This window comes from Carcharhinus amblyrhynchos, chromosome 8, assembly GCF_965287045.1.
Source record: "Carcharhinus amblyrhynchos chromosome 8, sCarAmb.v2.hapA, whole genome shotgun sequence".
Classification (NCBI taxonomy): Eukaryota; Metazoa; Chordata; class Chondrichthyes; order Carcharhiniformes; family Carcharhinidae; genus Carcharhinus; species Carcharhinus amblyrhynchos.
The window spans coordinates 13,106,771-13,124,138 of NC_137331.1; the positions used below are offsets into that span (position 1 = coordinate 13,106,771).

At 39.9% G+C, this 17,368-nt stretch overlaps 1 protein-coding gene across 9 annotated transcripts in view; it reads right to left on the reverse strand.

Moving 5' to 3' along the window:
- The window catches only part of lrrfip2 (leucine rich repeat (in FLII) interacting protein 2), a 184,630-nt gene that overhangs the window by 113,533 nt on the left and 53,729 nt on the right, over window positions 1–17,368 (reverse strand). For all 9 annotated transcript variants that reach the window (XM_080193711.1, XM_080193708.1, XM_080193710.1 and 6 more), the window contains exon 3: window positions 9,574–9,660. In XM_080193711.1, coding sequence (XP_080049837.1) covers window positions 9,574–9,660 — 87 coding nt within the window. The remainder of the gene's footprint in view (window positions 1–9,573; window positions 9,661–17,368) is intronic.

A 17,368-nucleotide genomic window follows, 5' to 3' on the forward strand; every position in this document is an offset into this window, starting at 1 on the left:
CTTTTGTATTCCCCCCCCATCTTGCAATAAAGACCAACATTCTATGACATTCCTACTTATTTGCATGCCAACTTTTGATGTTTCTTATGCACTGACCTCTGCATCGCTTTGCAACATACCATTCTACAATCTTGCTCCATTTAAATATTCTGTTTTCCTAATCTTCCCGAACAGGATAACTTCACATTTTCCTGCTATCAAATTGTTGCCCACTCGTTTAACACATATCCTTTTGCAGACTCAGGGTCCTCCTCCCAGCTTGCATTTCCATCTATCTTGAATTACCAGCAATACAGTTGGGACAGAATTCTTCCAGCTAGGACCAAGTCCCATTACGGGGCAGGGGCTAGGAGTGTTTCCCATTGCAGTGGCAGATAGGAAATGATCAATTATGTATCCACTGTCATCTTCCATGGCAATGCTGGCTTGATTGCATGTATGTCGCTGTCATATCTGGGTGCTAAGTTTAAAAGGTGCCCATCATTGACCCACTGACCAAGAAGGGAAATGGATCACTTTGACTACACTAAAGCTGGAAGATCCACCTGATAGATGCGGATTAGTGGAGGGCAATTTGGTTTCACGCTAGCCATCTGTAGATTCTTTGATCCACCATGGTGGGCACCAGTGGAAGATCCTAAGGGAAATTCATGCCAGTGTAAAACCTCTTGGGGCCTCCTGCCTAATTTTACCTCCCCACCTCACTCACCACTGAACCTGCTAGCATGGGACTGAGAGAATTCCACCCTTGGACTCGTCTGCCAAATCAAAGAAGATGCTAAATATTTGAGGCCCAATCCAGTAGGACTCAATTAATTTGTTTGCCAACCTGAATATTATCCTAACTCTGTTTTTTGTTCTTTAATCATTCCTCTTCCAAGCGGATACTGATATAAAAATAGTAAGTTATAAATTCCCAGTCGAACTGTTCTCTCTGAGGAATTATTTAACAATTCAATGCCCAATTCAAAATGATAAACAAGGTATTGCAATAATAAACTCATTGAGCCACCTCTTGGTAGAACAATAATTTTTTGTCAGGGTGGCACAGTGACAGTGGTTAGCACTGCTGCCTCATACCACCAAGAACCTGGGTTTGATTCCAGCCTTGGGTGACTGTGTGTGGATTTGTATATTCTCACTGTGACTGCATGGGTTTCATGCGACATGCACAGGGTTATGGGGATCGGGTGGAGGGGAGGACCTGCCTGGGTTTAAGTCAGTGCAGACGAGATGGGCCGAATGGTATTCTTTTGCACTGGCGGAACTATGGTTCTAAAAGAAAATGAGGTGCAAGGAGATTCGGATTTTTCAAGCTGAATCTGTGGACTTAAATGACACAATCGCTTACTCACTGTAAGCAGCCACAGAACAATTGAATCCAGACTTTGACAAAGAGTCATCTGGACTTGAAAAGTGAGCTCTTCTCTCTCCTTAGAGATGCTGCCAGACTTGTTGAGATTTTCCAGCATTTTCTCTTTTCATTTCAAATTGAAGTTTCAGTGTGACTATAAATTCTTTTTTTGTTGTTAAAAGCTATCAAGCAATTATTTGGTACCTCAGCTATTCCCTTTACTTCCATGCATACATTTCCCTTCCAGTCCCAAATCAATCCAACTTTACATAGGACTTTTGGGCTCCCTTTTATATTAGCTGCCAGTCTCTTCTCATGATTTCTTTTTTAACTTCCTCTCTGAACTTTCTATATTTTGCCTGGCTCTCAATTGTACAATGTGGTACATGCGCCTTTTCTGTCCATCTTAATCTCCATCTCATTTGTCATCCAGGGAGTTCTGACTTTATGTATTATCTTTTGCTCTCAGGGGAACACAACCTCAAAAAGTACCTGAACAATTGCCTCTTCAAAGACAGTCCACTGTTTTACAATTTCGTCTCCCAAGTTTTGATTCTTCTCAAAACCTGCATCTGTTTTGTTTTCACCTCACTGAAATTGGTTGTCCATCAATTAATTTTTACCCTTGGATTTCTTCCTGTCCCATTCCGTTGCAAACCTAATCCATATGGCACTGTAATCACTATCTCATGTTCCACTGCTGACAGATCCACCTGACTCACATCATTCCTACAACCAGATCCAATAATTACTTGTTCAGAAACAGATTTTAAAAAATGCCCCTCAAATGCACAAAGCTTTCCCCATTTGCCGTTTACATTACTTTTCCACGTTATATTAAATAAATTCCCCTATTGATTATTTGCAGTTTTTGCATCTCTCTGGCCAACAATTAGTGGGAAGTATAAAGAAATATATAGATAGAGGAACAAATTTACAAGGAAAATTATATCTAGTGAAATAGTACTTCTATATTTTTAAGCTCCAACGAATGAGACTTTATTCTTGACCAATCTTCACTCCCCTCCACTATCATATTCTCATTAATCAATACTGCCATCATACCCACCTACCTGCTTTTCTTTGCTGAACTTGTATCTAGAAATAATTAATACCCAGTGTTGCCCTTGAGCAAGATCTCCATAACCACCACATACTTCCAATTCGCTCTCTGCAGTTCACCAACCTTATGTGCCACACTCTGTGCATTCAATTCATGTATAGACAATCACTTAGACTTGATCTCATTCCCTCTTACTCTAATTCTACTTAATGCTTTACTACTTCTTACTCCAGTGCGATTTGCCACTCAAATTATTTGTGTATATTCTTTGTCCTCACAAATCCCAATACTGCAAAAGATGCATTTTCTTATAAAATCAGTCATTGGTGCAGTTATGCGCACATCAAATTCTGAAGCAACATATTTTAAACCATTGTGACATTAGAATAACTGGGAAGAAACCAATATTTTAAGAAGGTGCTTTGTTGAACTGAAGCATTTTGGATTTTGATAGACTTCAATTGTAGTCAGGTTATGGAAAACTGGTACAGAGCAGATTATTCCATAGTTAATTTTACAAAACCTAAGCCTTTTAAAAAGGGTGTGTGTAGTTTGAGGATTAATAAGAAAGCATTTTATTCCAATGGATGATTCCAACAAATTTTCACTGATCCTTCCAAAGCTGTTTCATAGAATCATAGAAACCTGACAGTGCAGAAGCAGGCCATCCGGCCCATGAAGCCTGCAGCAACAATCCCATCCTGGCCACATTCCTTAAACCTCTTTAACCCGCTAATCCCCGACACTAAGGGGCAATTTAGCACGGCCAATCAATCTAACCCACACATCTTTGGACTGTGGAAGGAAACCAGAGCACCTGGAAAAAACCCAAGCAGATGTGTAAATTCCACACAGTGACGCAAGTTGGAAATCGAACCTGGGTCCCTGGCGCTTTGAGGCAGCGGTACTAACCATTGTGCCGTATATAAAAATAGAAATACCATTTGGATTGAAACAAACAGGATGAAAATGCACATATGCTATTTAATCCTAACAGAAAAGTTAATTTACCAGGCTATCAATACATTTTTCACACTACTGACTGTGCTATACTCACACAGTGCATTGTAATCATCCAAACAATAAATAAAAATGTTTGTTTCCAATAAATCTCAGCTATCTTGTCAGAGTCGGAAACATTGAAATCAATAATAGTTTATGTATTCAGTCATGAATAGGTCAAGTCTGTTCACCATAAAACAATATCGAATGTGTTTACACACGTGTACACTTACAGTCAACCTGATCTGAAAACTCTCATGTCAGAACTCGTCCACCATTCATCTTTCCATATATCCTAATACACATGGCAAAGAATACAAGAGAAGACACAAATTGAATCTTTTTTTGCCACAATTACTGGTTTGGTTTTAGTGCAAGTTCTGCTTTGCACGGTTTTACTGTTAGACAACTTAGACAAGACATAAGTTTACTAATTTCTTCCAGAAGATCATTGTCAAACAAGACTTTCATTGTGGCACCAACTGAAATGATAATAGTTTCATATATAGGTATGAATTACATTTATAATTTCATAAAACTGATGTTCTCCAGATGTGTCAATAAAGAACAGAGAAAAACTTTTCATCAGGGCTCCCACATGGCTCAGGTCATTAAACTGAGCAGTATTCTGTCTCACCAATTCAACTGTGCAGAGTTAATTGTATGTTGACAGGCCGAAGTTGCAAAACAAAAACAGGAGGGGTTTCAGATTCCTAACAGCGTACGGTGATATTAATTACAATGTATAGTCGATGTATTGTGGGCAATTATTTCTTAGTGAAAACACAGCAATGATCACTAAAGCCTCATCTGCTTCGCCATTAGGTCATGGATGACCGTTACTTCAATTCTATTTATCCACTCTTGGGCATCAAAATTTCAGTTGACTTCTCGGGGTGGGAAAGTAGTTTTTTTGTACCCTTTGGGAACAAATGCATCTTGATTTCAATTGCAAATAGCCTCCATCTAATTTGACAATTCCCCTACCAAAATGAACAGTTTCCCTGTCTGATTTTACACAGATTATTTTAAAATTTGTATCATCTTTCAACCTCAAAAAATAACAAGCCAAGTTTATACAATCTGTAACATTTTACTTCTTTAGACCTCAATATCATTCTGGTAAATCTATGCTGCTCACTTCAAGGCCAACATATCCTCCCTGAAATGATGTGCCCAAAACTAAACACAGCATTTCAGAAAGGGTCCAACCTAGGTCCTGTACAATAAATGCATCACTTATATTGCTTTGTATTCTAAACCCATTGAGATATGGTTCAAATTTCATTAACCTCTTTCATAGCACTACATCCATACATCTGGTCATCTGTGGACATAAATACACTAAGTTTCTCACCTCTTGCCACTCAAAAATATTCGGATTTATTTTTCACGCATACAAAGTGAATGATCTCTGGGATCCTAAATACCCATTACCATAGTTGTGCATATTATTAGCAATTGGAGCTTGAATAAAACGCCGCAGCAATCTTCAAACATGCAGCCTATTTCTGGTCCATTTGTTTCAAGTCAAGGAGGCTGAAGTCAATAAGCATTTAACTTTAAACACAAAAGACAACAGGAACACAAGAATCGGGAAAAGGCCATTCAGCTCCTTAAATCTGCTCTGTCATTTATGATGATCATTGCTAACCTAATTCTGGCCTCAACCCCAATTTCCTGTCCTTCCCCCCCATAACACTCGACTCCCCCGACAATCAGGAATCTAACTTAGTTTTAAATATATTCAATGACCCTGTCGCCAACGCTATCTTGAAGAGAATGCCACAGACTAACAAACCTCAAGAAAATAAAAAATAATCTCTTAAAAGGGAAACACCTAATTTTTAAACCGTGTCCCCTTGTTCCAGACTCCCTCACATGGGGAAACATCTGCTCAGTTTCTAACCTGTCAAGTTCACCTGGGATCTTGTATGTTTCAATCAGATCACCTCTCATGTTCTAAATTCCATTGGTGAAAGGCCCAACCTTTCCTCAGAAGATAATGTCCCTATCCCAGGAAGCAGTCAATTAATTTTTCGTGAATTTGTTCCAATGCAATTAAATCTTTTAAGGACGCAGGCCATACTTGTTTAAGAGTACTCTAGAATAAAAACAAAAACAATGTGGGATGCTGGAGATTTGAAATAAAACAGACCATGACACTTTTAAGTCTAATATGACTATTACTGGAAACTTTGTTCCTCATGTTCAAATCCAGTAGGACTTTTAACTTTGCTCCTCTCTCCACATATACTGCTAGAACTACTAAGTTCTCGAGCATTTTCTGTTATTATTCTAGTACTCCAGATGCGGTCTCACTGAGCCACTATAGTGACATTTCCACATTTTTATTATCTATTCTCTTTATGTTAGGGACCTGAACTAATGGACATTAAGTCAGATTAGACCCTAACATTTTTTTTTGGCATAGATGTGAGGAGAGAATGCTTCATTCCATGTGTGATTCTACAAACAAATTAGGGTTCTTTTATCAAAGTAAGTTTTATTCATAACACAGTTCATATATAGCTCGAACAAAATGAAGGGCTGGTGAATGGCAGATGGAATTTAATTTCTATAAATGCGAGGTGATGCATTTTGGTAGATTGAATAAGGGCAGTGCTTCTTTAGTTAATGGTAGGGCGTTGGGGAGAGTTACAGAACAAAGAGATCTAGGGGTACATGTTCATAGCTCCTTGAAAGTGGAGTCACAGGTGGCCAGAATGGTCAAGAAGGCATTCAGCATGCTTGGTTTCATCGTTCAGAACACTGAATACAGGAATTGGGACATCTTGTTGAAATTGTACAAGACAATGATAAGGCGACACTGCACAGTGCTGGTCACCCTATTATAGAAAGGATATTATTAAACTAGAAAGACTACAAAAAATATTTACTACGATGTTATCAGAACTTGTTAGACTGAGTTATAAGGAGAGACTGGATAGACTGGAACTTTTTTCTCTGGAGCACAGAAGGCTGAGGGGTAATTTTAGAGAGCCCTATAAAATAATGAGGGCACAGATCAGCTAGGCAGTCAATGTCTTTTCCCAAAGGTAGGGGAATCTAAACTAGAGGGCACAGGGTTAAGGTGAAAGGGGAGAGATACAAAATTTTTCAGAGGGGCAATTTTTTCACACAGAGGATACAGTGCGTCTGGAACAAGCTGCCAGAAGTAGCAGAAGCAGGTACAATTTTGTCTTTTAAAAAGCATTTAGACAATAACGGGGTAAGATGGGTATAGAGATATGGGCCAAATGCAGGTAATTGGGATTAGTTTTGGGGTTTTAAAAAAAAGGGCTGCATGGGACAAGTTGGGCCTAAGGGACTGTTTCCATGCTGTAAACCTCTATGGCTCTATGACTGGTCAGAGAGAGAGAGAGCAGCTTGTAGGCTTTTATCTTTTAACAGCCCCTTCCAACGACTGAACAAAGGAAGCTCTTTTTCTCCGCTACAAACCTAACTCCTCCGATTAATTACATCACATGACCGTATACATCTAATTTACATCTGTGACTTTAATCAAAAAGGCCCCAGGAGTCCTCTCTAGTTATGAACTAAAAGCAATTAGTTATACTCTAAGTAAATACCACAGGACTAAAATGAGTAATTATCCTACTTTCCAGCATCTGTTCATTGCTCCAGACAGTGACTGCTTTGAAAAAAACACCAACTTTCAACACTCTACAGAAAGATAGATTAATAAACACAGTCTCATCATATTATGTTATAAACACTAATATTCTAGTTACCTTCCAAATCACTTGATGCATTTGCATACATACTTGATTCCTAATTCATGCAGCAGGGCACGGAGATCCCTCCGAACTACATAATTCTGCAATCTCTACATAAGTCACAATGCCAAATTGGACAAGTTCACATTTTTTCATGTTATACCTTTAATTTTTAACCACTCACTTAACCTATGTAAATTCTTTACAAGCTCTATATCCTCTTGACAACTTACTTTCCTACCTATCGTTGTGTCATTAGCAAATATAGCAACTATACATTTAGTCTCTTCATCCAAGTCATTGAAAGAATTTCTAAATATCTGATGTTCCAGCATTGATCCCTGTGGCATTGCACTAGTAAAAACTTGCCATTCCAAAAGTGACCCATTTAACCCAACTCTCTGCTTCCTGTAAGCTAATCAATCCTCCATCTGTGCTCATTTGTTATTCCTGACAGCATGAAATCATTTTTTGTGAAATAACCTTTGATGTAGCATCTGATCAGATGTCTTTTGGAAATCAATGTCCACCACATTCACAGGTCTCCTTTTCACCACCTTGCATGCAACTATTCAAAAAAGAAACTCTTGAATTAAGTGAAGCACATTTTCCCTTCACAAAAGTACGTTGACTGCCCGATTTCAATATGATGTACATATCCTACAATTATTTTCTTAATAATGGATTCTAGCATGCTCCCCATGACAGATGTTAAGCAACCTGGCCAATCGTTTCCTGCTTTCCATCTCCCCTGGAGATTGGCAGTCTGTTAGGACCTTTCCAGAATATAGGGAATTTTGAAAGATCACAACCAATGCATCTACTATCTCTACTAGTACTTCTTTTGAGACCATGGCACGCAGATCCTGGGGACTTGTCCGTCTTTAGTTTTAATAGTTTCCAAGTCCTTTTTCTGAGTCCCTCCCTTTTATCTCTTGTTTTGTGTATTCTCCATTGTAGTTAGACACAAAACATTTGTTCAACACGTCTGCCATCACCTTGCTTCCAATATTAATTCCCCAGTCTCACCCTCTAAGGGACAAACACACCTCAGAAAGAGCACCTGGATAATACAATTCATCAGCTAATATTTAACTGATAAGCAGAGAGATTATTCTGATCCCAACTATAAGAAGCTATACAAATCACAGAAACCTCAAGTTGACAGTGTGCATTAATGAATACAAGTTAGTCAAACAATAGTAATAATAGATATAAGTGAACATAGTTCGGCCATAAGCAAAGTCAGCTATAACACCGATCTTCTAAACAAAGTTCTGTAATCACAATAGTCAAATATGCTAAGAAATCAGTAAGTGACTTCAGATACAAGCCCAAAAATTCTCCATTGCAGGAGTCTTACTTTTAAATAGATGGTGAGAGGTGAAATTACACTGTACATTTTTCAATGTATCCTGGCAAAGGGCAACAAAAGGAGAAATAGATCAATTATTAATTCAACCTAGTAAAGCTGTTCCTTAGTATTACATGGAACTCTTCTCCACAAGGATTCCCTCAGTGAATGGATTACCAGTAACATTATTAGAAGGAATACTCAAGCAAGTCCAAAGCCATTTTTAATAGCTGATGCAAGGAATCTCCCATATGTTTTCCAACATATATAAAAAGACAGCTCGTTTTTGTGTTACATGTACAGATTGATACAAGCTAATACAGGAAGAGCTTTATAGTCTTCAAGTTGAATTATTATTGGCCATTTATAACAGAAAATGCTTTCACAAGGATAAAAGAAGCCACTTGAACGTTGCACAAAGCCTTCTTGCTGATATCCATAATGGTAGTGCAACAATTAAACCAGCACCAGCAGTATGCCATCTTCCAAATAGCTCAACAAATTCAGGTAGAAAGGTGATAAAATAGAATATATGCACAGGTTTGAACTTTAAATTATTCGCTGTCCATGTTGCATTTTCCAGATCTTGAGTTGGTAATGCACTGTTTGGTGAAGAAACAACTCAAACTCCAAGTGTGCAAGTGCACAGAAGGGCCTCCAATGGTTACAATCCAATACTCATAGCCACAGTTAATTTTATACTTCTATCACCACTACTCAGAGGAAAGCAAAGTCAAAACAGTTAACCTGGCAACTTAGATCTTTGTTTATCTCATCTGTGCTACGACAAATAAGGTGAGGAAGACTTGTTATAGACACCAATGACAACAACTTTATTGGTATCTCATATTAACAGTTTCCTGCAAGAGCAAGAAAGATCATGTGCACATGAGCTCTCAGATTTGGTTTAAATTGGTCCTCATCTCTCAGCAACAGTGCTGCATTTTGATTTGATGTGACTGACTGAAGTACACGCCTGTTTTCATTAGTCATCACATCCTTCTTTCTTCCAGCACCCAGAAAACAATACCTTTACATGCTTGATTGGATTTGCTCATACCTCTTTCTGTTGCCGCTCCAGTTCTTTCATACGAATATCGCGTGCTTCTGCTCGAGCTGCCCGCTTAGCTGCAAGCCTGGCCTCTGCCTAAAAAAGTAAATTAAAATTATCTTTCTGCAATTCAATGGTATTAAGGTACCTCACAAGAGGTTACTGCAGAAGGTCAGAGGACATGGAGTTGGGGGTAGGGTGTTAGCGTGGATAGAGGATTGGTTGTCAAATAGGAGGCAGAGAGTGGGAGTCAATGGGTGCTATTCGGATTGGCGGTTGGTGACTAGTGGGGTGCCCCAGGGGTCGGTGCTGGGGCCTCAGCTATTTACCATTTATATAGATGATCTGGAGGAGGGAACCGAGTGTAGGGTGTCGAAATTTGCTGATGACACCAAGATTGGGGGAAAGGCAAATTGTGCGGAGGGTGTGGAGAGTCTGCAGAAGGATCTAGATAGGCTGGGCGAATGGGCCAGGAAATGGCAAATGGAATTTAATGTTGGCAAGTGTGAGGTGGTCCACTTTGGTAGGAAGAATGGTAGGAAGGACTATTACTTACGGGGCGAAAAACTGCAGCAGGCGACGGTGCAGAGGGACCTCGGGGTCCTTGTGCATGAGTCGCAAAAACCCAGCTTGCAGGTGCAGCAGGTGGTCAGGAAGGCGAATGGGATGCTGGCCTTCATAGCGAGGGGGATTGAATATAAAAGTAGGGAGGTCTTGCTGCAGCTGTATAGGGCATTGGTGAGGCCGCAGCTGGAGTACTGTGTGCAGTTTTGGGCGCCGCACCTGCGCAAGGATATTTTGGCCTTGGAGGGAGTGCAGAGGAGGTTTACTAGGCTGATACCGGAGTTGAGGGGGTTGAGCTATGAGGAGAGGCTGAATAAACTAGGCTTGTACTCGTTAGAGTTTAGAAGAATGAGGGGAGATCTCATTGAGACGTATAAGATGATGAATGGGATGGATAGGATAGAGGTGGAAAGACTCTTCCCGCTCAAAAAAGACAGTAGGACTAGGGGGCACAGCCTCAAGATAAAGGGGGGGCGGTTCAGAACGGAGTTGAGGAGGAACTTCTTCACTCAAAGGGTGGTGAATCTCTGGAATTCTCTGCCCGTTGAAGTGGTGGAGGCTGCCTCGCTAAATATTTTTAAGAAGCGGGTTGATGGGTTTTTGATAAGAGAGGGGATTAAGGGTTATGGGGAGAGGGCGGGAAAGTGGAGCTGAGCCACGACAGATCAGCCATGATCTTATTGAATGGCGGGGCAGGCTCGAAGGGCCAGATGGCCTACTCCTGCTCCTATTTCTTATGTTCTTATGTTCTTATAAACAAAAATTAGGCTACAAGTCCAACTCAAGCAGGAAAAGAAAGCACAACACAAATATTTTGCACTTTATAATGAGCAACATTTTTACACTGAAAGCAGTTTCCAAGATGTCTAGATTTTCATAGCAGATTTCTAATTCCTAACTCATCTTAGTGACAAATTAGGACACCTGAATCATTGAGTATTGCTGGAAAAAAAATGACATAGACGAAGCTTTTTGTTTTACATTCATTAGGACAATCGCAAGAACACCAATGCCATGGGAAACAACCACATTATATTGTATGAGGAGTGCTGATTGGTTGGGACATGGACATAGAGAATGCACCAGTTAATGGTGGGTGACAGTTAACTGCCAAGCATTGTTTGAAAATTTAAACTAGGCAGCTTGTCTGATTAGTCAAGACATTGTCCTGAGAAATGAATCAGCAAATGGCGATCATTTATTTTGTGTAGCTAAAGCAGTTCAATGTGCAAAAAGTTATTTTTGCCTGCTGAATATCACACAAACTCATGAACAAACGATATTCAGCACAAGATGATCTGATCAGGATTGCCATTAACCCATAGGATATCTTTGATGCCCCTACTTTGGCATCAAGCTTGTATGGTAAGCAAATGGGTTGGGCTGTATTTACAAGATTGCTGAAAATTCCCAACTGATACCACACGGAACTGTAGGAATCCCATCCGTGGGCTGACTTGTGCCAAGTGGCTTGTCCATCACACAAACTCATTGACAGCCCTCAGCCCTTAACTTTCAGCACTGAGAAATGTCCAGTCTACCACAGATTACCCTGAAAGAGGAAGGTATCTCAAACATTTGAGCATCCTGTTGTTCACCTAGCTGTTTCATGCTGCTACCATGCAGTATCAACACCTGAGCCATTAGTCACTAACAGGATACTGCCATCTGTAGTTGGGCAAACCCAGGGAGCATGGGCTGCATCAACAGGGGAATGAATGAAAAAGGGTTAAACAGACAGCCTGATTGTAGTGTTCACACTCACTGTCAGCAAGCACAACTGATTAGCACATCCCAGACAACAGTAACACAGTTGCACCCCAGGTGAGATCTTTCAGAGGCTACCACAACACTAAGAGAATCAATACCGCTTAACAAGACTTCACAATGTCTAGAGGAGTCATTGTGCCTCGAGAAACTAATCATCAGGGAAATGGGGACAATTAACACACCACTGAAATTGGCTGGACAAACAATGCTCTGATATCGTAAACAGGTAGACAGGATATGTCCAGAAAACCAATAAAGTTAAAGCACACAGGACAATGGATCCATGTGATCAAAACAGAATTGTAACAAATTTCAAGCAACAATATTGTGACCTAGTGTAAATGTAATGCTTTGTAACGTAAAAATGATTTAAGAATGTTTAAGAACCTTTGAGGAGCAGAGTAACTCGGAAGCAAGCTTGAATTACAGCTCGGAGTTCTGTTTTCATACATGCATGTTGAATAAAAGCCATTTTTGTTAAAGTTCGATACTGTCTCAAAAGACTCATTTTGTTTATTCCCTCCAAAACTGAACCAGAAAGATGCTCTGGACATCACACAAATGAGTAATGTGGTATAGGAATTACAGTACCAGTTTGATGTCAGGTCAGTAGGCCATACATCAAAGAGACTGGTAGATTGTATCAAACAGCATGTCCCTTCCACCTCTTTGCAACAGGCAAAGTACAGGTTTTACCCAACCAATCTCTGCTTGCAAACCACAAAACATTAGACATGATTCTGTGTCCAACGAAAGAAGTGATTCTGGAATTAAACAACATTTGTTAATAATCCTCAATGTGCTAAAAATTATGCTGACAACCGATTTAAGATTCTCACAGTATAGCACATTTGCGTATCCTGGAAGCTAATATATTAGAACATAGAACACTACAGCACAAACAGGCCCTTCGGCCCACAAGTTATGCCGATCATATCCATACCTAACAGGCCATAGAACTATCTGTAACTCCCAATCCCATTAAATCCCATGTACTCATCCAAAAGTCTTTTAAAAGACCTCAGCAAGTTCGCTTCTACCACCACCGACGGCAGCCGATTCCACTCACTCCCCACCTTGAGTGAAAAACTTACCCCTAACATCCCCTGTGCGCACAGTGCCCTGTACTTCAGACAGAAAGGACATGTACAAACATTGTGCCTGTTTCAGTTAACTAAACTGAGTGATAACCATTCCTCAAGGCAAAGCCTTGATCAGGGTCGAGCTCCTGGTTTAAATTTTCGAACAATATTTGGCAGCTGTCAGTCATCATTAAATCGGTGTGGTGCATTCCCCATGGCAACATCTCCACCTAAGTGCACTTACCAAGAATCAGCACTTCCTTCTTAACATATGTATGTAGTTCTTTATCCTGACATTGGTATTCTGGTGATTGTTGTGGTGAGTGCAAGACAAATGGCTTTGACAAAATGCATTCTGAAGACTTAAGTTGTGTGCTGTCAAATGACTTCTTGATTACAAGGTACGAATGATTCAAGTTCTTGAAATCAAAATGTCTATAGTTTTAAAGGCACTCAACATGTAACATCTTAAGGAAGCAGGAATTATTCCCCAGCAAATTTGGCATTATTCTTGCTTAACAGATCAACAGATATACAGTTGCTTCCTAGTTAGCATAAGAGACAAAGAACATCTGAAATAGTTTTTCCTGTGGTGCAGTAACCCAGAATAACAGATTATAATAGCAATGGGCAACCTAAGCTTCTAAATGGGCTGCATGAGTGACACTCCATCTCAGTGGGTTGCAAGGTCGAAATGGGGCACGTGCACTAAGCAGAAAACCATGAATAAGATTAAATGTTTTCTACAACACCCAATTATTAGTAACACCAAATCTCTGAGTTATAGAAAATGCTTAACCATTCACATTGTAACAGTCATCAAATTGAAATGGCTAAAAAAATTTACTTTTACCTTATATCATATTCAATGCATTTTAATTGGACTCAGAGGGAGTGCACAACTATCAGTGAATTTTGTACACAATTTGTATGCACCTCACTTCACGTATCCTTGATTTATGTGCATATCACTTGAGCTTTACTGGTCAGAAATAACGGTGCAGCTGGAAACCAACAGAATCTGGTAACTCTGCGCATGAACAACAGTCAACTAAACGTCTCATGGGCCGCACTCAGAACCCTGATGGACAGCCCGCAGGTTGCCAATACTGGGCTACAATTTTCTAAAGCTAGACCGATCAGTAGTGAATCGAGAAACCACACTTTCACACAAAGAAGCAGCACAGAATTCATGCACACAAATATTGAGTCAACTGAACTTTTAAAGACAGCGATTGGAAATAAATGATGCACAACTGGATAAATGGATTTAAGGGACAGATCAGTCACGATCAATGAAAATGGTGGATTACAATCTGAGGTCTAAATGACCTAGCCCAATTCTTAGGTTGCCACAAAAAAGCCATCTGATCATCTGTTTTGGTGATACTGGTTGAGGGACTGAATATAACAGGCAAATTGGCTTGCTCTTCTTCAAATAGTGCTATTAGATCTCACCACATCTGAAGAATTGTGTCTCAGCGCTCATACACTATTCCCTCTATAAAAGAAAACTCTCATTTATATCGCCGTTTCATGACCGTCAGATGTCCAAAAGCACTTTGCAGCCAATTAAGTATTTGTTGGATGTTTAACGTCAGAACGACAGCAACTAATTTAGGTACAGCAGACTCTCACAGACAACATTTGTGTTTTTTGTATAATGTTGATTGAAGAATAAATATTGGCAAACACAGTGCTGCGAACTTCCCTGGCATTGTTCAAAATAATGCCATAGGATTTCTTATGTTCACCTCAGTTGGAGATGGGGTGGCATGGTGATACTGTATTTAGGGTTCGATTACCTGCTTGGGTCACTGTCTGTGTGCATGAGTTCCCACCAGGTGCTCTGATTTTTCTCCACAGTCGAAAGATGTGCTGGTCAGGTGCATTAGCCATGCTAAATTCCCCCTATGTGCCTGGACAGGGGCTGGAGTGTGGCAGCTAGGGGGTTTTCATAGTAACTTCACTGCAGTGTTAATGTAAGCCTACTTGTGACAACTAATAAACTTAAATATTAAGTGGGCAGATGGGGCATGTTTTAACATCTCATCTGAAGGACAGCATCAGTAACAGTGCCTCAGGGATGAGTGTGGGGTCCACTGTTACTTGTGATTGATATTAATGATTTGCATGAGAATTTAGGGGGCTTGGTTAATAAGTTTGCAGATGACATTAAGATTGGTGGCATAGTGTACAGTGAATAAAGTCATCTCCAACTGCAACAGGATCTTGATCTTGGGCCAATGGGCTGACAAATGGCGGATGGAGTTTAATTTAGATAAATGCGAGGTGATGCATTTTAGTAGACTGACTAAGTCCTGCTCTGATTCAATTAATGGTAGGGCATTAGGGAGAGTTATAGAACAAAGAAATGTAAGGGTATATGTTCATATCTCCTTGAAAGTTGAGTCACAGGTGGACAGAATGGTGAAGAAAGCATTCAGCATGCTTGGTTTCATTGGTCAGAACACTGAATACAGGAATTGGGACATCTTGTTGAAGTTCTACAAGAAATTGGTGAGGCCACACTTGGAATACTGTATATCGTTCAGATCAGCCAATTATAGAAAAGATATTATTAAACTAGAAACAGTGCAGAAAAGATTTACTCGGATGCTACCGGGACTTGATGGTTTGTGTTATAAGGAGAGGCTGAATCGACTGGGACTTGTTTCTCTGGAGCATAGAAGGCTGAGGGGTGATCTTATAAAAGTCTATAAAATAATGAGGGCACAGATCAGCTTGATAAGTGAATATCTTTTCCCAAAGGTAGGGGAGTCTAAAACTAGAAGGCATAGGTTTAAGGTGAGGGGGGAGGATATAAGTGTTAAGAGGGGCAATTTTTTCAGAGGATGGTGACTGTCTGCAACAAGCTGCCAGAGGTAGTAGTAGGGGCAGGTACAATGTTGTCCTTTAAAAAGGACAGTTACATGGGTAAAATGGATATAGAGGAAAATGGGCCTAATGGGATTAGTTTAGGGATTTAGAAAAATAAGGGTGGCATGGACAAGTTTGCCCCAAGGGCCTGTTTCATGCTGTAAACCTCTCTGACTCTATAGCATCTCCTCAGTACTACACTTGAACATCAGCCTTGATTTTTCTGTTCAAATTCTGCAGTGGGATTTGAACCCATAACCTGCTAATCTGGAAGTGAATATGCTACCAACTAAGCCTTAGCTCAAATTCTTTTCTAGTTCTAATTCTCGTGCATGTTGCCTTCCCTCCCTTGATGTAACACAACACTGAAATGATTTCATCCTCAAATAAGGATACTCCACCTCCTCTATTTTCTCTAACCTTCACATCTTCATGCCTTCATTACCTCTAGATTTGGCTATTCCAACTTAGTGTCATTCTCCCGTTTTTCTGCTCTGTGAGGCTAAGATCACACAAAACTCTGCTGCAAATGTCAAATCTCAAAGCTGGTCCAGTTCCCTTCCTAATTCTATGTTTGCTGACCTACATTAATTCCCAGACAAGCAAAATCTTGATTTCAAAATCACTGTTTTGAAATATTTCAATCACCTTGTCTCTATAACCTCTTATTTATGCAATTTCCTTGAACCCCACACGTCTCTCTCCATCCCCAACTCACCCCCTGAGATAACTTTGCTCTTCTAATTCAGGCTCCCTGTGCATTCTCAATTTTATTTGCTCCACCATTGGTGGTCATGTCTTCAACTACATAAACAATATGCTTTGGAATACGCTCCCTACAATCATCCACCTCAATCTGTGACTTTGCTTCCTTGACCAAGCTTTTGGTCATCTGCCTTAATATCTCGTTGTATGTGTTAGAGGCACGATATAGAAAAATAAATTGCTTTTGTTATTCTTCAGCCATGTGTCAATATGACTTAAGTTCATACTCCAGCCAACAAACTAAGAGCTGGAGAGAAAAGAGATGGAGATATTTACTGCAGATGTCTTCAGTTAGAGCAGTCTATACTCAAACAACAACACACTGTAATTGAGACTCAGAACCTGTTCTGCTTTAAGAGTCAATTATTTATAACTTCAGTTTTACTACCAAGCTCTAAGCACTCAGACATTGGACAAGAAAAAAAGTAATTAAATGTTGGTCAAGCTTGTACAAACTGCTGCAAGTAGTGCAAAGTGCAGCACTTGCTTCCTCCTCTTATTAACTTACACATTGCACTTAGTTTATGATCACATTAGATGACCACTTACACATAATGTATGCTGCCACTCAAGATAAAACTGGCGCCTGATTCAACTTGAATCCGACAAGTGATGCACCATTGTTGAATCTGTCCAATTTTAATAAAGAAGCCAGATAAGAAATTAGTGAAAGAAAAAGGAGATCAGAACACCTGGCTTTGCAGGAACACAGTGAATTTCATGTCAAATTTATGATGCACCTA